This window comes from Desmodus rotundus, chromosome 3 (assembly GCF_022682495.2).
Source record: "Desmodus rotundus isolate HL8 chromosome 3, HLdesRot8A.1, whole genome shotgun sequence".
NCBI lineage: Eukaryota > Metazoa > Chordata > Mammalia > Chiroptera > Phyllostomidae > Desmodus > Desmodus rotundus.
This window is the reverse complement of record NC_071389.1, coordinates 115,116,011-115,136,517: the sequence shown is the minus strand read 5'-3', so window position 1 is coordinate 115,136,517 and position 20,507 is coordinate 115,116,011. Positions and strand designations below refer to the sequence as shown.

The 20,507-nt window shown below is 44.0% G+C and overlaps 1 protein-coding gene across 3 annotated transcripts in view; it reads right to left on the bottom strand.

The window, feature by feature from the left end:
• The window catches only part of PRMT8 (protein arginine methyltransferase 8), an 89,071-nt gene that overhangs the window by 30,052 nt on the left and 38,512 nt on the right, over positions 1-20,507 (bottom strand). For all 3 annotated transcript variants that reach the window (XM_045199876.2, XM_024557788.3, XM_045200003.3), the window contains exons 3-4: positions 9,120-9,275; positions 5,857-5,920 (exon numbers count right to left, since the gene is read on the bottom strand). In XM_045199876.2, the coding sequence (XP_045055811.1) occupies positions 5,857-5,920; positions 9,120-9,275 (220 nt within the window). The remainder of the gene's footprint in view (positions 1-5,856; positions 5,921-9,119; positions 9,276-20,507) is intronic.

Genomic DNA, 20,507 nt, shown 5'->3' with positions numbered 1-20,507 from the left:
GCTACATGCAAGGCCCCATATTAGGCACTTTACATACATCTCTCTAATCCCCCAACAACCCTGCCAGCTGTTCATTCACACATCTCCTCTACCAGGAGCAAGCAGCTCAGAAAGGGTGACATGATATGACAATGCCCTCCCTAACGTTATGTGGCAGAGGCCCCTCTGTCCATTGTCACCCAGCTGTCATGCTATGCTCAGGCCCCTTTCATCCATGACACACCTGCTTTAGGACATGCACCAGTAGAAGAACAGAAAGGAGGGATAAGCTTTTTTCTTTTAGTTTTCTGAAAAGTAAAAAGATTATACTTTTTTTGTTTATTTCTAGAACTCTAAAAATTGTATCAATCCCTGAGCTCCTACGTCAAATTTCACAAATGAATCTACCTTTGTAAGCATCTCTGCAGCCAACTGGTTTCCTCGGCAGGGAAAGAGAGGAAATGATCGTTGTCAGTGCCAAAGTCACAGAGGAGGCTGTGAGCATGTGTGGGGCCACGAGTGTGGGGCCACGTGTGTGGAAGCAGCTGTGTGAGGGCCACGTGGCCACGTCCACTGCAGGTGACTCCATGGAGTTGTGTGGCTGCACGTGAGTTATGTGTCCTGAGCTGTGTGTAGGTGCAGAGGGAGAGAGACTGATTGATTCTGGGTGGCAGGTATTTTATGTTCTGTGTTGTTATTTATGTCCCTACGCCTACACTCCTGAGACCCACACAAATGCTGGCTGACGCAGTATCTCAAAAGCATTTCCATGGGAGCATTTGTGCAGTCAAGCTGTCCTCCTTCTAGTACACACGCCAAGGCTGGACAAGCTGTGCAGTCAACGGGACCTTGGCTACCTCACTGGCTCCACCCCACTGCTGCTGCCCCAGGGAGGAGAAGATGAAGTCAAGTCTGCCTTCTTTTTGCCCCTGGGCCTGGAGTCCCCTCCTCCTCTGCACAGTGTTTGTGAGGGGCAGGACTATAGGTATAGGGCACAGGGCTGGCTTTCACTTGAGGACAATGGCTTACCCTTTGCTTCGGTAACAGAATCAAGTGTGAGCCATCAACACATGAAACTGGGAACAATTCCATCCTAAAGCCATCAGGTGGGGCCGAGCAAATTTGACCTCCATGCTGCCCAGGGAGGGGTGTGGCGGTGTGGATGTCACAATAGTCCAGCGTGAGGTGTTGAAGCTTAGGAAGGCAAGGGCAGCCCAGCACAGTATGCGAGAGCTGGAGTGGGGTGAGCAGGGCATCCCTGGTGTGGGAGGGTGAAGTGCAGGGGCCCAGGCAGGCCTCTACACAGGAGGGCGGCCTGGCTCAGCCAACTGGAGCTTCAGCAGGGAAGGGAGGGTACCCTTGCAGGAGGCTGCCTGGCACAGGGTGTCAGAGCCTAGCGCCGGGTGACAGAAGCATCTGCATGGGGCAGGAGGTGCTGACAATGGGAGGCTGTTTACACACAGAGGGATTGATCCAATATGTAAACATATTCAGAATAATAGGGACCAGAGTTTTTGCCACCAGTGAGTCACAAACATGGGAATGGGAAGGGCGATAGCCGCTAGACACCGTGGTGCTGGGTTAGAAGAGGAGGTCTCACATGAACTCATACTTGACAACACATATAGATGGATATAGAAATGTACGTTATGTAAGTGCACGTGTACACAGACGTTCTTTCCACTGAGACAGCCTGGGAGTATCAGCATCCTAAAATCAGTGAGCCCACCTAGCCCCGGGTCCTCATTTCTAAATGGAATCCACTAAATGGAATATAGTCTCCTTGTGGAGATGGCTGATTCTAGATCAGAGGTGTGGAAAGTACAAGATGAGCCTGAAACATTTGTGCCAGAAAATGAGAAAGCTCACAAAAAGTGAAGGAGATGTTTCAAAAGGACTTGGAAACCAGCTTGAAGATGCTCCCAGTGACCAAATCAGGGACAATTTGAGTACCAAAGTAAGTACTGATGATGGGAAACTAATGATGAGGAATGAAATGTTTACATGGTTTTAAAGTACTTCTCCCAGAAAATCTTACTAATTATGAAGAGAGAAAGAGTAACTTTACCACGCAGGAGCCTAGCAGACATCACTGAAACACGTAGTCAAAGTCAATTCTGTCAGTAGCTGGGCAAATCAAAACTGCATGCCACCTGCTAGTACGCAATGAGAGAATAGTGTACATCTGTGGCGTTCCTGCAGGATGTGTCACCTGAACCCAGTTGTGAGGAAGAGACACACAACCCAAACGGAGGGGCATCCACAGAACACAGGCCAGTGATCTTCAAGTGTTGAAGGCCATGAAAGTTGAGGAAAGCCTGCTCTGGCTTGAAGGAAACTGGAGACATGGTGACTAAATGCAACGGGAGCTCTGGACCTGAATGCTTTTGCTCTAAAGGATGCAATTGTAACGATGGGAGAATGTGACGAGGATCTGAGCACTGGATAATGACCATGTACTCACGTTAACCTCCTGATTCCAATGGTTGCCCTGCGGCTGTATAAGAAAATGTCCTTTTCTGTGGGCAATATACATTAATGTATTCAGGGATGAGCATCATGTCAAAAACTTACTCTCAAATGGCTAAAAAATAATGCAGCTATATTTGCACCTTTTTTTTTTTGTAAATTAGAATGTTTTGAAGGTTACAAGAAAGAAGAGAAAAAGGAAAGGAAGGGGAATTTAAAAGGTTATCTGAGTCTGAGGCAGGTGAAAGGAGGTGGGGACCACCAAGTGTGGACCAGATGGGGTGATCAGGGGCTGCACAATTCTCTTTCCTGGGAGCTTGCAGAGGTCCCTCCCGAAGGTCAGGGACTTCTCAGCTGCTGTCAGCCCCCTCCCTCTCTGGGTCCACCCCACACTCTGCTACCAACGGTGCAGGGCAGTAGCCCTCTGCAAGCGAGAGGAGGTGAGCCCAGGGGGCTGTGGTTCCAGGCCCCAAGAGCCAGCAGCAACAGAGGCAGATGAAGAGTCAGGGCTGGGCAGACCCTGCAAGGGCAGGAATTGCTGTGCATCTGAAACCTGTGCAGAGGCAGGAAAATTGTCTAGATGTTCTTTGAAGGCCTCTTAGAGCCCAGGGCTGACACTCAGTAACCCTGAGAAGAAATCTGATTCTGCCTGTACCTTAATTTTCATTTTTAGGATTGGCAGATGCTCACTGAGCTTCCACATCAACTTTAGAAATGAGTACAGAAATGAGAGCTGAAACCAAAGGCTCTGCCCCACATCTCCTATCCTCAGTTCCCACATCTGTTACATGGGAAACCACATGCTCTATTTCACAGAGTTGGGAAAAAGGGAGGTCAAGTGAAAACATGAAGATGCCAGGCTGTGTCACCCTTGTAGAGAAAGAATTGTCGTTTTCATTTTCCACCTTTAGTAGGCAACTAGAGAGGCTACCCCTCTGTCCTTCCTACCCAGCTCAAGTACTTTCCTGAGGAGCATGCAGAAAAGATCTGGCCCCCTAAGAGAACCAAGAGAGGCTGAATGCCAAGCCCCAGGTCTGGGATACCTGAGCAACGTTTCTCCTGCTCTGGCTGGAAAGAGGCTTCTGGATCTTGGCTCTGCTCATGGCCCCCCAGTTGTTGCTCACCCATTACCCTGGCCTTTTTCACTAGCACTCATCCACCTGTACCCCCTTCACTCCCTCAGACTTCATGGCCCATTACTTGTGTAACTCTGGCTCCTCCCTCCCTCTGTGTATCCTCCCAGCAAAGCCCCTAACAGGCAGCTCTCCCTCCATTCACACCCAGGCTGCTGAGCACAGTATGAGAACTGAGCTCACTACATATCTACGCCCACACACCTCTAACAAGCACTGACCTCTAACAAGTGCTGACTGCCCCCAGCCATCCTCACTAGCCCAGCGTGCTTGTTTTCTCTCCCTATCTTCCTCTGAAAGTCCATTCTATTCCTTCTCATCTCCCTCCAACACATTTACACCCCTCCCCTCCTGGTCTTTTCTGCCAATGACTGCCTCATTCTTCATTGAGAAAATGGAAGCAATAAAGCAGGGGCTTCCCACCACCAGCACACCTCCACCTGGACCCACATGCCCCCCTTTCCCCCTGTTACTGTGGTTAAACTGTCTCTACTCCAAGAAAAAGACCAATCCTCCATCTGTGCTTTGCACTCCAGGCCCTCTTACCTTCTCAAGGTCCTTGCTCCTGAATTTACTGTTTCCTCTCCCTGCAATTTTGCTCTCTCTCCACTGGACCATTGAATCATCCACACATATTTTCATATCTCCTATTCTTAAAAAACAACTTGCTTCCTTGAGCCCACATCCCCCTGTAGGTACTATTCCATTTTTCTGTTCCCCATTACAGCCAGAAGACTTATTTATATTCCTTATTCACAGTCTCTCCCTAACCTACTTTTGTTGAACTTCAGTCCCCACCTCTACACTCAGTCTGCTCTTGTTAATAGCACCAGTGACCCCCATGTAGCCAAATTCAATGGTCGCTGTTCTGTTCTTATCTTACTTGAGCCCCTAGCATTCCCTATAGTTGATGACTTCCTACTTCCCTTGATTTCATGGTCCTCCTCTCTTCTGAATGTCCACCAGTTTCACTGAATGTATCTTCTCGGTCTCTCCGCTGGCTGGCCTGTTTCTTTCTGTAGCTATGCTTCATTCCTAAGTGACCTCATTGTGTAGCTGTAAATAACATCTGTATGCTGAGGACTCCCAAGAGTGTATGCCGTGCTCTGACTCTCCCTGGAACTCTAGACTCATGCATTCAAGTCTCATTCAACATGTCTACCTGGATATCCAATGGGTTTCTCAAACCTAACATGTGCAAGAGAGAACTCTTGAATCCTTTTTCCCTCCTGACAACCCCATGAGTCCTCTACCTCATCTTCCATCATCCACCCAGTTACCCAAGGCAAAAAATTTAGCCCTTGCTCCTATCTTCTTCCCCATTCCCACATATGGTCCACCAGCAGATTCTCTTGCCTGTATTTCCAAGCATAGCCCAGGGGGTCACCCCTCTCTTCCTCTAAGGTAGCCACCTCAGTCCAAACCACAACACCTCTCCTTGGGGCACTAAAACAACCTCGGACTGTGTCTGCCTACATTCTCCATAGAGAATGTTTTTCCTTTGTTTAAAAGTCCTCCATCATCCTTAGAAACTTATTATCCTCATTTGCAAACCCTACATGATCTGGCCCCACTTAACACAGGGCCTGGTGACTAAATCTCATTCTGCTGACTAATAACTGCTGAAAGATACAAGGACATCTTATAATTAGGGACATTTGTGGACACGAGTGTGTTCAAGATGGGTTCCAGAGGAAAGGGCCTGGAGAATGCTGCAACACATGGGAAAGGAGTAAGGAGAGAAAGGGAAGGGAATGCACTTCTATAACCAGACTCCAGCTTGGAAAGGTCGCGATCTCATAGACAACCCAATTACTAAGACAGCCCCATCAGCAGCAGGGCCTGTGGGCAATAGAGGACCACATTTCCCCGAAGTCAGAGCCTGGGTCTGCCACCAGGTGGGTGATGGGGAGAGGCAGGGCTAGGGGTTGTGGAGAGGGAATAGGAGAAGGAGGAATAGCTGTCATTTTGAAAAACTCAATAGATTGTCTCTATCTGGGGCCAAGCAGAGGGCATGGCAACTAAGGATTTAGCCACAGGCTGGGCTCACAGGAAGTTGAGCTGGACAAACGGGCCTTGGCTGACGTGACAGGGACTGGGAACCTCAGAATCCCATGACCACGGTCCTAACAATGCCTTGGCTGGGCTCCTCCTCCTCCCTAAGGCCAAATGCTCTGATCTCTCCTCTCTTATGTCAGTCTATGCCAAACAAACAATGAAGTATAGCTCCCCTCCCCCTTCCATACATGGGAAAACACACAGAGGTATGTCTTACTGTTGTCCAAATGGTTGGCCTTAATGATCTTCTCTGAGTAGTCAGAAATACTGGAGCATTCAATCTAGAAAAGGCACAGAACAAAGGAGCAACATATCAAAAATACGACCAACACCAATGTAAAGAATGGAGAAGCTGAGGCCTACAGGGGTGCATTGACTTGCCCACAGCTGTCACTGCGCATTTCTGGCAAATTAAAAACTACAGTGCAGCCCTTCCAACTTGCAGGCCAGCAGCTCTTCCACTGAGCGGGTTGCCTTTCCTGTGAGGCTGAAACCTGTCCTGTGCTTTGTGGTGGAGGGTCTCATGTCTGAGTTGGGAGCCACTGTCCTCCCAAGAGAGGATGTAGGACCAACCAGAGGTGCTGTGAGACTCCCTCAACATCATCTTCCCATCCTCCAGGCCTCACTGGTTAAACTAGAAGCATTCCAGGACAGGGCCATCTGAAAAATGCCAACTAAGGGCCAGTCTTAAGATCCTTACCCATACATACACGTTAACTCTCACCTCTTCTGCAGTTTCCACCTTTGAAAGAATTGATTCTTTTGAATCTAAAAGTTTTTCCATGCTCCCAAAGTCTCCTGAGCAGGGGGCTGAGGTATTTGAGAGATTAGTCGATCATCAGCTGAGAAAAGGACCTTGTGGGAGTAGCAGAAGATCAAACCCCAGCTGGGGGGTAGAGGTCCTAGGCATGCCAGGGACGGCCAGTGGGTGCCATAAACAGAGTGGCAGCTGCCAAGAGCTGTCCTCACCTCTTTAGCTGGCCTACAGAGACCAGCCTGCATTCAGGCCCTGAGCCCCCCCCTCACCTCCACACTCAGGCCCCACCTCAGACTGCCCCCAGGGCCTTGGACATCAGCACAGGGTCACTGAGAGGGTTGCTGGCAGCTTCCATGAAAGCCTTTGGGAAGGTGAGAGCACCTACAGGGTCAGGAAGGGGTCGCTCTGGTAGGGGATGCAGATGTTAGCTAGGACTCAGACCCCAGAGGACCCACCATTTCCTGAGCTACCAGGTTCTGTGGCAATAGTTCTGTTGTCAGCTGGAAGGCAATTCTCTCCTCTTCTTTCCCCTGCCTTGCCATGTTTTCATTCCGTCTGTAAGAGGGTACTGAGTTTAGCCGTGAAGATGGGATCTGGAGCCAGACAGCTTGGATTCACATCTGGCCACTGCCACTTTCTAACTGTGCCTTGGTTTCCTCATAATGAACTCACAGCCCCTGTTTCACATGGCCAATGTGAGGCTGCAGTGAGCACTGATGGGCCCTCCGAAAGCCACAGGGTGCATGAGGCTGCATTCCTGCTCTCTTTCCTCCTTTTCTTTCTTTGACTTCCACCTTTCCCTTTTCCCTCTTTTTTCTTTACTCTCTCTTCTCTTCCCATTTTCCTTTTGTACTTCTAGTTGGCTTTCTTTCTCCTTTTTGTTGATTTACCTCCCATTCCTCTAGCTTTCCTCTGAGTCTTTTCATCCTTCTGTCTATTGTCTCTATTTGCTGTTTCTGTCAATTTCCTCGGTCTGTCTGTCTGTCTCTCTCTTTCCTATCATCCAGTCTCCCCTACTGGAGAAGAGCTGTGGGTGGAAGGGAGAGCCTGGAACAGGAGAAACTGAAATGAGCCATCCAGATAGAAGCCCAGCTAACTGGTGGAGCTGTTTGTGAAAGAGCTCTTGCAGCAAAAAAGAGGGAGGCAGACAGATGGGACGAGTCACCACCACTGGAAGGCACAGTGCAAGAGCCTCCTGACAGCTCCTTGGCTGCAGCCCCCACCAACGTGGAAGCCAGTGACAGGTGGCCTTGCTTCTCCCTGCTCAGCCCTTGGCTTCCGAGTGCCTGAAGGAGACGGGAGCTAAGAAGGGCCTTAAAGACAGCACTGGGAGGGGAGGCCCTCGGAGGTCACCAGGTGGTCTCACAGCTCCGAGGCTGTGTGAGGTCATTGGAAGTGGAGTCTCACTGGACAGGAGACCTCCATCCACTGAGGAGGGCCTTGTAAAGGAAAGCTGAAAGGGGGGCGGGGCAGAACCTGTGATGATAACAGGACTTGACCTTGGGCTTCAGATTGGCCATGTACCCTAATCTCATGCCTCAGCTGAGTGAATCACAGCTTTTCTGGTCAAGACTGTACCAGAAGTGCCTTGAGGACAGCCCAGGTTTCCAGAAGACCTCTACAGCCAAGGCCCAAATGCCTTGTGGGTGAGGTGTGGGGAGGAATTCTGTCCCTGCTGCAGGCTTAGGGGCAGGCCTCTAAGGCAGAGACTTGGAGGGCTCTAGGCAACCTGGGAGCTTGGGGCTCTCAGGACAGCCTCTCTTGACCCAGCTAAATGTGCAAAGAATAAAGCCCCGCCAAATGCTGCCCAGTTCCCTGTGAGCCTCTGCAAGTGGGCTATCTTGTGCATATGCTGTGAGTTTGATTATAGTGTAACTTTAATTTTGGTCAAGATTAATTCCCATTTCCCAGGCCTAGACTCATTGCACTTTTTAAATGTCAGCCAGCAGCTCAGAGCTCTCCTTTTCACAATTTCTTCCGAGCTCTAGACCCACCCAGCACCCCGTCCTCAGGCTGTGAACAGCTACATTGTGGGAGCTGGAGGAAGACTGGGAGGTTCCCTGAGGGTCAGCCTCCACCTCTAGCCAGAGAGGTTGCAGCAGCCAGAGTAGCAGAATTTAGATCTATGAAGTTGCCCTTTCAAGGACAAAGAAAGAGGGTTTTCTTGTTGTCATGGCCTGGGGCCCTTATCCCAACTATACTCATAAACACTGAGCATCTGTCATATTCCAGGCACTGTTCTAAGCACATTACATATGTATTAAACTTTTCACCCCTCACAATGACCCCATGAGCAAGCTACTGTTATCATGCCCATTTTATAGATGGGGAAAATGATGTGCAGAGGAGTGAATTGCCCATGGTCCCACATCTTGTGAGTTGGGAAAACAGATTCAAGCCAGAGCTCACACGTGGAACCATGGGGCACTGCCTCCCATGCACTGTACAGTAATGATGATCCTGAAAGGGTTTCTGAAAAGTCAAAAATCTTCTGCAAATGTCAGCAGTTGCCAGGGCAAGAAGCCAGAAGCAATGCCTGGGTGACAGGGAGCCATGGGACACTGTCCTGCCTCCTGAGAGTCACACTTGATTTTCTCCTTGAGGGTGTGATCTCAGCAAAGAGACAGACCAGGGTTTGTAACATTTCTAGGAAGGGCCGGAGAAGACAGAGGGCAGGGCCAGTTCGGCAGAGGCCAGCATGTGGGAGGGAATGGCATGCTCACCCCAAACACCTTTTTGGCTCCTGCTTTGGCAGCAAACATGGAAAGGATCCCGGTACCACTCCCGACATCCAGCACCACTTTGTCCTTGAACACGTGCTTGTTGTGGTACATGGAGTTCCGGTAAGTGAGCGTCCGCACCTCATCCTTCAGCATTTCCTGTGTGACAGGAAAGGAAAGTCAGTGTCAATGCACTCAAGGGTCCTGGGAGTACACCAGGGGCAGGGGCCCCAGGACTGTCCCACCAAACTCTTCAAGGATGTTGATGATGTTACTAGGAAAGCCACAGAGGCACACTGTGGGGCAGCTAGGCCAGAGGCCATCCGCATTGTTACAAACAACTCCAGCCCCAAGCAAATAGCTTTGTACTATCAAAGGGGAAACTCATGTCCAGACCTGGGGAAGCTCCAGTTTACCAAAAACAAAATAAAGAGTCAGGCAGGTTCAACATGAGAGACTCAAGGTAGATCTAAAACAAAACTTTCTGCCATGGTGAGAGTACTGTCGTTAAACAGGTTATTAAAGGAGGTCTTTTGTGTGTATACTATTTTTGTTTGTTTTTAAGAACAGAAGTTCCTTTATGTATCATTATTTAAGTGCTTTGTGGTAAGAAAGAAACTAGATTACCCATTACAACTGCCTCTAGCCCATGGAGAACACAATTAATCTATGTGTGGTGATGAGGCAGGGGTCTTCGTCCATTCAAGGTATCAGCAAACACTCTAAGTCATCACCAATAGTATTGAGATTGTTTTTGGTATAATTTTAGTGTAATTTTTAGTATAACTGCATACAATAAAAAGCACAGATTTTAAATGTATGGCAATGGGTAAGAATTTTGACAAATGTACACCTGTGTAATTACACCATAATCAAGACACAGAACATTTGCCTCACCCCAGAAAGTCTTTCATGCCTGTTTGCAGTGAATCCTCACCCCCATTCCAGGCAACCAATGATCTCATTTCTATCACCAAAGCTTCCTTCGGCCAGATTTAGAACTTCACATAAATTGAATCTTATTACAATATGTACATTTTTGTGTCTGGTTTCTTTTGCTCAAGTTTTTGAGATTCATTCATTTTCTTGCCTGTCACCAAGGCGTGTTCCTTTTTTCTTGTTGATGCTGTTGTTCTTATCCTTGTTGTTAACTAATATTCCACTGTATGACCATACCACCACGTATTTATCCTTTCACTTGTTGATGGGCATTTGGATCGTTATGAATAAAGGTGTTACCGACATTCTCATATAAGCAATTTTGAGGATGCGTGTTTTTATTTCCTTTGAGGAAGTACGTTGAAGTGGGTATTGAGGGGTCTTAGGGTAGGTGTTTAATTTTATTAGAAATTGCCTAACAGGTTTTTAAAATAGCTGTGTCACTTTATGATCCCACCAGCAACGTGTGAGTGTTCAAGTTGCTTACATGCTGGCCAGTCAGTCTTATCAGCCTTTTTAATTTTAGTTATTATTTTGCAGTGATTTTCAAACTTTTTCATCTCATGCCACATATAAACTAACTACTAAAATTCTGTGGCACACCAAAAAATATATTTTTTGCCGATTGACAAAAAATAGGTATAATTTGATTCATTTACACTGAATGGCTATTGTTGTCATATTGTTGTCGGCTGTTGTCATATTTTTCATTGACAACCTAAGGGAAAAGAGGTCAGTGTCCCTGACTAGAGATTCAGGTATTGCATGTTTTGAAAATTCTTGTGGCACATGGGTTGAAAATCGCTATTTAAAATGCCAGTGATGACTGGTATCTCACTGTAGTTTTAATTGCATTTCCATGATGGCTATTGATGTAGATAATTTTTTCATGTGTTTATTGACTTTCCGTGTATTTCTTCTTTTGTAAACTGTCTGTCCAATTTTTTCTCGAGCTATTTGCCTTTTCCTTATTGAATTATATCAATTTATATTATTCTGAAAACAAATCATTTGTGAGATATACACATTGGGAATATCTTCTCCTAATCTGTGATTTTCTTAGTGTTGTCTTTTGAAAAACAGTTTTTAATCTTGATAAATACCAATATTTTAGTTTTTTCTTTTATGATTTGAATTTTTTGTGCCCTGCCTAATTTTTGTCTACCCCCAGGCCACAAAAATATTCTCCTATGTTTTCTTCCAGAAGTTTTATAGTTATAGCTTTAACTCTTAGGTCTATGATTCATGTCAAATTATGGTATATGGTATAAGTTAACAAATGCATTTGTATTTTTATGGTATACAAATTTCATATATGGTATAAGTTAAGCATGTGAGTTCACTTTTTTCATACAAATAGGTGGCTCAAGCACCAGGGTTCATTTCCCCACTGAGTTCAGGGGGCAGATCCTTTGGAATAATACTTCCTTTGTTTCAACTGTGTTACCACCTTTATCAAAAGTCAGTTTACTGTACATGTGTGTCCTCTCTGATCTGCTCCATTAATATGCCAGTTCAACACTCACTTGACTACCATAGGTTTATATTAACTTTGAAATAAAGAAGTGTGAGTCCTCCAACTTAGTTCTCCTTTTACATGATTATTTTGGTTTTTCCAGATCCTCGGCATTTTCATATACATACTTTTTAGAAGCAGTTTGCTAATTCCCACAGAATCGCCTGCTAGAGTTGGTTGGAACTGCATTAACTCTATAGATCAACTCGGGGAGAAAAGATTATCTTAGCAATATTAAGTCTTACACTCCAAGAACACTGATACAGCTCTCCACTTGTTTAGGTCTTGTTTAATTTCTCTCTGCAATATTTTATAGATTTCAGTGTAGAGGTCTTGTATTTTTTATAATATTACATACTGTATAATACATAATGTATAATAATATTACATAGCATTTTATTTTTTAGAAATACTACTGAGACATACAGCAGTATGGATTTCACAGAACAATATTGAGTAAAAGATACAAGAAAGAACATTCCACTTATGTAATTCCATGTATAATATAAAACTCAGGCTAAAGTAATCTATAGTGATCTCACCCAATGGCGGTTACCTCAGGAGAGGTGCACTAACTGGGAAAGTGCACAAGAGGAACACTCTGAGGTCCTGGCAGTGATCTGGGTAATGGTTACACAGGTGTGTACGTATGCAAAGTTCAAGATACACACTTAAGACTTGTGAACTTTTATTTGTAAGTCCAACATAGTTTGCACAAATAACCTATGAGGAGGTCTTGTATTTTTTAATTAAACTTATTCGTAACTATTTTATTTTATACTACTGTATACGATATTTTTACATTTTTATTTTCCAATTGTTAGTATATATATTGACCTTCTATTTTTGCAGCCTTGTTTGCATCACATATTAATTCTCGTAGGACTTTTCTTGTAGATTCTTTTGTTTTCCATGTAAAATCATTTTCACCACTTTTGAATATAGACAACTTTACTTCATTTTTCCTACCTGTATATCTTTATTTCTTGTTCTTTCCTCTTGCTGTACTGTACTGGTGAGGATGGCCATTCAGTAATGCGTTACATAGAATTGGAGAAGACAGGCAACCTTCCTTCATTCCAGTGATTTATAAATGTCACCATTGAGTATAATCTTAGGTGTGGGCTCTCCATAAATGTCTTTTATCAGACTAAAAAGTTATCTTCTACTTCTAATTTTCTGAGAGCTTTTTTAAATGATGAATTGGTGTTGAATTTTGTCACATACTTCTTTTGCATTTATTGAGATGATTATGACTTCTCTCCTTTATTCTGTTAATGTGTTGAGCTCCAAAGATTGGTTTCAAATGTTGAACCAACACTTTGTCAGAATGCATTATCTTCTTAAATACTGCTGGGTTTTATTTACTAATACTTTGTTGCAGATTTTTGTATCTGTATTTCTAAGAAAGTAGATCTGTAACTTTCTCTTATCTTCTCTGGTAATTAGTTATGCTGAATTAATCACAAATTTAGGAAGTTATCTCTTCATACATCTTCTGAAAGGGTTTGGGTTGATTGATGTTTTCCTTCCCTAAATGTCTGATATAATTCACCAGTAAAACCATCTGGGCCTCCTTTTTATGGAAATATTTTAAATTATAAATTCAATTTATTTAATAGATAGAAGGCTGTTTTCATTTTCTATGCATTCTTACATCAATTTTGACAAGGTATTTTTCTAAGGAATCTATCCATTTCAGCTAACATGTCCAATGTATGGGTATAATATTGTCATAACAGTCTCTGTTGAGTGTCCATATGATCTGTAGTAATGCCCTTGCCTTCATTTAGTTACAATCTGTTTCTTCTGATGTTTTTTTGATCAGTCTAGCTAGATGTTATCAATTTAATTAGTATTTTCAAAAACCAACTTTTGGCTTTGTTGGTTTTCTTTAGTGTTTTATTTCTACATTGTTGATTCCTGTTCTCATCTTTGTCATTTCTTTCCTTTGACTTACGTGGATTTTATTTGGTCTTCTTTCTCTACTTTATAAAGTGAAAGCTTTGATCATTGATTTTATACTTTTGTTTTTTCTTAAAAAAGCATTTAAGCTATAAATCTTCCTCTAAGATTTCTTTAACTGCATCCCACAAATTTTCAAATGTTGTGTGTCTTAGCTCAGGCTGCTATAACAGAATACCATACACAGGGTGACTTAAAAAACAAACATTTATTTCTCACAGTTCTGGAGGCTCAGAAGTCTAAGATTAAGATGCCATCAGATCCACCATCCGGTGAGGAACTGTTTTCTGGTTTGCAGATGGTTGTCTTCTCCTTGTATCCTCACATGGCAGACAGCAGAGTGAGGGAGCAAGCCCTCGGGTCTCTTCCCAGAAGGGTACTAATCCCATTCATGAGGGCTGACCCTCATGCCCTAGTTACCTCCCAAAGGCCACTCCTCCTAATATCATCACATTGGGGGGTAGGATTTCAACATATGAAACTTGGAGGGGGGGACCACATTTGGTCCATAGCATTGTGTTTTCACTATCATTCCATTTGGAATATTTCCTAACTTCTTGTGATTTCTTCCTGACCCTGTTCTCAGTGCTGCTTAATTTCCAAAAATTTGGAGATTTTCTAGATAAATTGTTACTTTTGGTTCCTAACTTAATTCTATTACGATAAAGACACATAGTCTGCATGATTTCAATCTTTTGGAATTCATTGAGGTTTGTTTATGGCCCAGCATGTGATTTCTCTTACTGAATTTTTCGATGTCATGCAACAACAATGTGCAGTCTATACATCGGCGGGGCACTGTTCTATAAATGCCAGTCAGGTCAGGTTATTTGACTGTGTCGTAAAATTGTTCAAATTTTCTCCAGCCTTGCTGATTTCTTTGTACATTTGTTCTATCAATTACCAAGAAAGAAGTGTTAAAACAAGTTTTTAACCATGTTTGAGGATTGGTACTTTTCTCCCCCTAGTTCTATAGATTTTGCTTCATGTTTTTGAAGCTCTGTACACACAGGTCCAATGACTTTATAACATGTCCCCTTGGCCACCTGAACTAAATTTCATAGATTTCTCTTTCTATTATGTTTCCAGTTATGATGGGTCACGAGAGAGACTCTTGTGAAAGTTGGAAGGCACAAAGGAGGCGGGAATCGTACACACGTCATTGCTCATGTGTTGATCCCACACTCGTTAGCATGAAGCAGCAGCCGCAATTGTTCTGCCTTCAAATTCAGCTTCTCTGATTCCTGGGCCCGGTTTATGTGCATTCAACTCTCGGGTGAAACACCCCAGCTCTATAGGATATGTTCGCCACCAAGGTCAAAGGCAGTAGAATGAACATGTGTTTCAACCTGTCCTCATGGGATTCAAGCTTGTGTTTGTGGGTTATAGCTGCTCTTGATCTCCCCTTATTTTATATACAAATTTATTTTCTAGCTACTTGTCCTGTAGACTTCAAAGTCCTACATCATACATGGAGATATATCCTACCAGATCTGCTCCCATTGTTAAACCCTGAATGATACAGTTTTGTACCAAGAATAGTTCCTGAGGAACAGAACCTAAGGTTGTGTTCTCTGAATCAGTTCTGAGTTTTAAAGGCATTAATAACTCTATTGCCATTGGTAAAGAGGGCACTGGTAGGCACGAGCATGAAATGGCAAAGGAGTTACTCAAATTTTAGCTTTAGATACTTGTAATAAAGGGCCTATGGAAGACAATACTGAGTGACCAAGTATTTGTTACCTTAGCACATTTTAGTCAAAATGAGGAATATAACGTGGTAGGTTGGTTGGTGGATTACTTCTAACTTTGCTAGAAAACTTAGAGAAAGACAAGCATGAGCACAAGGATTTAAAATTCTCCATCAGGGTCTGTATATAGTACCTAAATCTTCTATGACTTCTCTGGGAAAAAAATCCTTATTTCCTGTAGATCAGGGCTAAGATTTCTGGAAACCAAATTGAAAGTCTAATCTTGCAAATGCCTGAATTACAACACCAATTGAATCCCCATCCTTGCAGGGTCTCTTTTTGTTAAAGTCAAGGCATCCGTTGGGAAGAAATGGAACACTGAACATTGGAATTGAAACATATAGGCAAATTCAGATGAAGCTGCATCCTCAAGTCCCTAAATTACACAAAGTCTTTGCCAGTAGAATCGCCTTCTACCCCTGCTTGAGGGAGTTTTCCTTTTCCTGAAGAATTGCATTGGTCTCCTTTGAGGTACTTGCATGCAAGGTATTGCTGATTTTTCAGGACCTACCTCCACAATTAGATTCAACTCTAAGCAGGCCCCAAAGGGTATAAAGTGTGACTCATTGGGAGGTGTGAAACATACCCAAAGAAATGCACGATATTTTTATTTATATAGATTGAGAGCTGATATATATATATATATATATATATATATATATATATCCCACACCCCAATATACATTTCTATATATACATGGATATTAGGTGATTAGGGGTGTGGGATCATAATGGGAGGAATATAAAGTTGGATTGGGCCAAGTTTATTGATATAGGACCACTAAACAAAGATTCTAAATTCACCATTTTAGCTCCTGGGGCTTCAAATGCTTCTAACTGCTGGCTTGGCCCTGGCCAGGTATCTCCGTTGGAATGCCATCTTGTACACCAAAAGGTTGCAGGTTGGGGCGCGGGAGGCAACTGATCAATGTTTCTCTCTTCCATCAATGTTTCTCTCTCTCTCTCTCTCTTTCTCTCTCTCTCTCAAATAAATAAATATATCCTGGGGTGAGGATTAAATAAGATAAAAAATAAAAGTAACTATTGGTTTGGTTGGTTGGCTGAAACATGGACCCAAAGTTAGCCTACACTAAATGAAATTGAAAAGAACTTTCTCCATATGCTGAGGAGGGAAGTATCCAAAGGCTCAAGGAAATTAGAATGTTAGAGTGCATTTGTCATGTGAGACCTACTCACCAGCGTCACAGTGCACAACTTTTACCACAGCTGTGAGATATAGATTTGCAAGAGGAGCCCAGCATCCTCAAAGAGCTCTGTGGTTGCTCTTCTCTATGTCAGAAATTACAGGAGGGATTTCTACCATCAAACTGAGATCCATAAACGCTATGGGAATAACATCAAACTGGGATCCTGAGGTAGCAGGGGCCAAATTGCAGCACTTAATCATCAAAGATGAGGTGGGCATGGTTACTGTGATGGACACGGGAGCCAAAGATTTTCAGAACAGTATGAGTTGACAAGACCTCTGATGTTTACTAGTTGGTCACGGTGTCTCCAGAAAAGAAATAGATGGGAAGCATATTAAATTCTTACTTAATATGTTTAAGCAGAAAAGTTATTGGTCTAGTGAACAGAAGTCTGGCTTGAATCACCAAAACAGAGAGTCATAGCCCCTCAGCTGACTGAGTCAGTTCACAGAACCCCTTGAATGGGCATGTCTCATGGGGGAAAATCCTGTTACATTGCCAAAAACTCATGCTGTTAATCATTCCCCAGCCTTCCCCAAGAAGGCTTCAGCCATTTACCAGGGTAATAGCATTGGAGAAAAAAACCCAGGTTTTTCAGGGCACTAGCTCTGAACTGACACTTAATTCTATGAGACCCATTATTCCAGGAGACTAATTTCCAGAGACCCATATCCCTCTTCAGTGTGCCTATCTGGCCTGTGCAGAGACAGGATGGGTCCTGGAGAATGACCAGGGATTATCATAAACATAGTCAGGTGGTAATTCCAATGGTAGCAGTTGTTTCTGATGTGGCTTCACTGCTTGAGCAAACTAATACAGAAGTTACTGTTTGTTCATTTGTTTGTTTGTCACTTTTAGAAATTTATCCACCTATATTTCTTCCAATATTTTTTCTGTCCCATTCTTTCTCTTCTCCTCTGAAACTCCAATTACTCGCATATTTTACCACTTGATTCTGTCTGACAAGTCACTAAGCTTGTTGTCAATTTTTTCTCTTTATCAATGATTTCTATTTACCTGTCCTTAAGTTCATAGATCTTTTCTTTCTATGTATCTTATCTGCTATTAATCCCACCCAGTAAGTACTAGTTTAAATCTTGTATTTTTATTGTGGGATTTCACCTACTATATCCATCTTTTCCTGGAGACTTAAAAATCATATTTATTATAGTTATTTCACAGTGGTTTTCTGATAATTCCAAGACATTGGCTATTTATAGATCTGCTCCTATTGACTAATTTTCCTCTTGACTATAGACCACATTATCCTGTTTCTTCATGACGTATAATTTTTATTTTATGTTGTAGTAATGTGTAAGAAATACTACTAGCTGAAGTTAATTTTTATTGTTGTTTTTTCCAAAAAGGAATGTCTTGTCCTTTGCTAGGCAGTTAGAGTGATGGGCTGGTTAGTTAAATCCGATCAGGAGTTGAGCAGGTTTAGAATGGGTTTGTGTCTTTAATCTTTCTGTTAGAGACTTGAAATTCAGCCACAGGGACCAAAAGATCTTATATTTGCTTTTCAGCAGAGCCACTACTTCCTGTGCTGCCCCAGTGCTCATATATTTGATCATACTAGAATTTGAATAAGTAAGGGTTTGGCCAGATCAAGTTCATTTTTGGCTCTAAAATATTTGAGCGTGAGCTCAAGCCTCTCCCTCCAGGAGATGTCTGGGAACACTACAAGACTACTAGATAGACATCAAAACAGCAAGGCTTCAAAGTGTGAGACCACACGACTAAAGATGGCTTCCCCAGAACCAGGCACAGGAGTTCTGGAGCCAGAATCCCTACGTTCGAATCATGCGCCAATGCTTTTGAGTTCTCTGATCCAGAACATCATTCAGCCTCTGTATCTTAATTTCTCCACTTGGAAATGGGGTAATAAGAGCATTGACTTCAAAGGATTGTTGTGATCATTAAATAAATATAGTATTACATAAGTGTTAGCTCTGGCTTTTTGTGACAGTGATGGTCCTTCTCGTCCACACAAGGAAACTGTTCAGGGTGAGCAGAGAGTGGAACCAAAATAAAGGCAAAGCTTTCACAGCCATGGTTAATTGTCCTCACAGCCTTTCCAGATGAATTAGATTGGCCCGATACCTCTGCAGATCCTATTGTTGCTGCAGTGAAGCTGCCCAAATGCTCCTCTCCCCTTTAATTCATTGCTTTTGCCACTTCTTTGGCCCCCTTTTCCCTTCCTTAAGGCTCCAGAACACAGGAGTTAGGTTTGAAGATACAAATTCTGGGAGAAGAAAAGTCATGACTTAGCAAATCTTCCTCTACTTGGCCTGCCCAAAGTAAAGGCTCCTTCCTCCTCTACCCCTGCCTTAATCATCCCTGGGAGAGAATGACCCAAAGAAGTCTCAAACGTTTCAGACGAACATGCCACTCTGTGGTGAGAACAATTTCCAGCCCCCAGCTGTGGATGACTTTGTCGCCCAGCTCTCTTGCCTATTAAGCACAATGTGACAGCACATTGACTAATTGCTGGAAAATGAGGCCCCAAAGAAGGTTTCCAAAGAAACTTCAGTAAGATTGTCAAAAGAACTGAGCTGGCCAGGAGTGGGATGGGCGCCCAGGGCTCGGGGGCTGGGAACACAGCCCCACTGGCAGGCAGCTGAGGCACCAAGCCCAGGGCCTGTCAAAGATGCCAAGAATGCGGAGCTGGAATCTGGGAGGTCACAGAACTGGCTCTCTCTACTCTGAGCAGAGGCCTCAGTTGGCACACATTTGTCACATCTGCTCCTGTGTTCAGGATTCCATTCTTCTCAGAGAGGTCCTGTGATAGAAGGCCACTGTCCCCCCTCTCCCTCGTCCCTGTCTCCTGAAGGGTGAGTATGGAGCCCTCTCTGGCTGAAGTCATGGGATGGAAGAACAAAAGTGTTCAGAATCACCTCCTGCTGTGCTCTCTAGCCCTCAACAGTGTCCTTCTCCAAACTCAGCACTTCTCATTTGTATTTGCAGACTAATCAAACCCAAGCCATCCCACACCATGTTTCCTAAACACTCACTGATAACTGTTAATCAGCAAGCTGGCGAGGCCACTGCCTGCCCTGTGAACATCTTGTTAATGACAGGAGAAGCCTGCCAAACGTCCAGCTCGGCTCCAGAGGCTGAGATATGGGTCTTGCCCATACTGAGGAGGCAAAGGCATCACTGTGAGCTGTTTGGCACAAGATGGAGATCCCTGGCACTTGATAACAAGAAATAAGCAGGCCCACTCTCTGCAAAGAACACTGTTAAGAGTCCATCCACCCACCCCCTCCCCATTTTCCAACCAGGTGATCTTGGAGACCAAAACAGGGTGGAGGAAAAGCTCCAACTAGGGAGGAAGGTAACTAGCCACCCCTACATTACGGACCTTTGCATTTCCCTGAGGCCAGAACCCAGAGATGGCCAGCCTCAGCAGCAGGAGCAATTTAAGCTAGGTGATCAGAAGCACTTCCTGATGTGAAGGATTGCTAAAACTATTCTAGGTCAGGTAAGGAAAGACATGTTATCCATGACCTGTAGATTCTTTACTCCAACTTAATTAGCTCAGTCTACACTATGTTTATATATGTTCATGTGCAAATTTGATTTTTGTATCAATACATGAAATTGAGTACACCTGGTGTAATATTTATTTGATGAACCTTGGTATCCTCTCTGAGTGGAGACCATACCCTGCTGGAATCCCAGCCATGGTACTGACCAGGCATCACCTGAGCAATGAAATTAACAGCCGTGTCAATAAACTTTGTCAGTCAGACAATGTGCTGAGCCCTGGGTTAGGAGCCGGGAAACCAGGTCCTAAAGGAATTGTAGATGTTACTAATAGCCTAGGAGAACACACCCTAGGTGCCAAAGTGCTGCCCACCAAGAGCTTAGCAATTCAGAGGGAGGTGCTGGAGAAGTCAGTTGGAGGGACTCCCTGGGGGAGTGAAGCCTGCAGACTGTGGAGGGGTAGGCATGAGGTGCACATTGTTGGCTGCTTTCTATCAGAAGGGATTTCAGGCAGGCCCAAGGG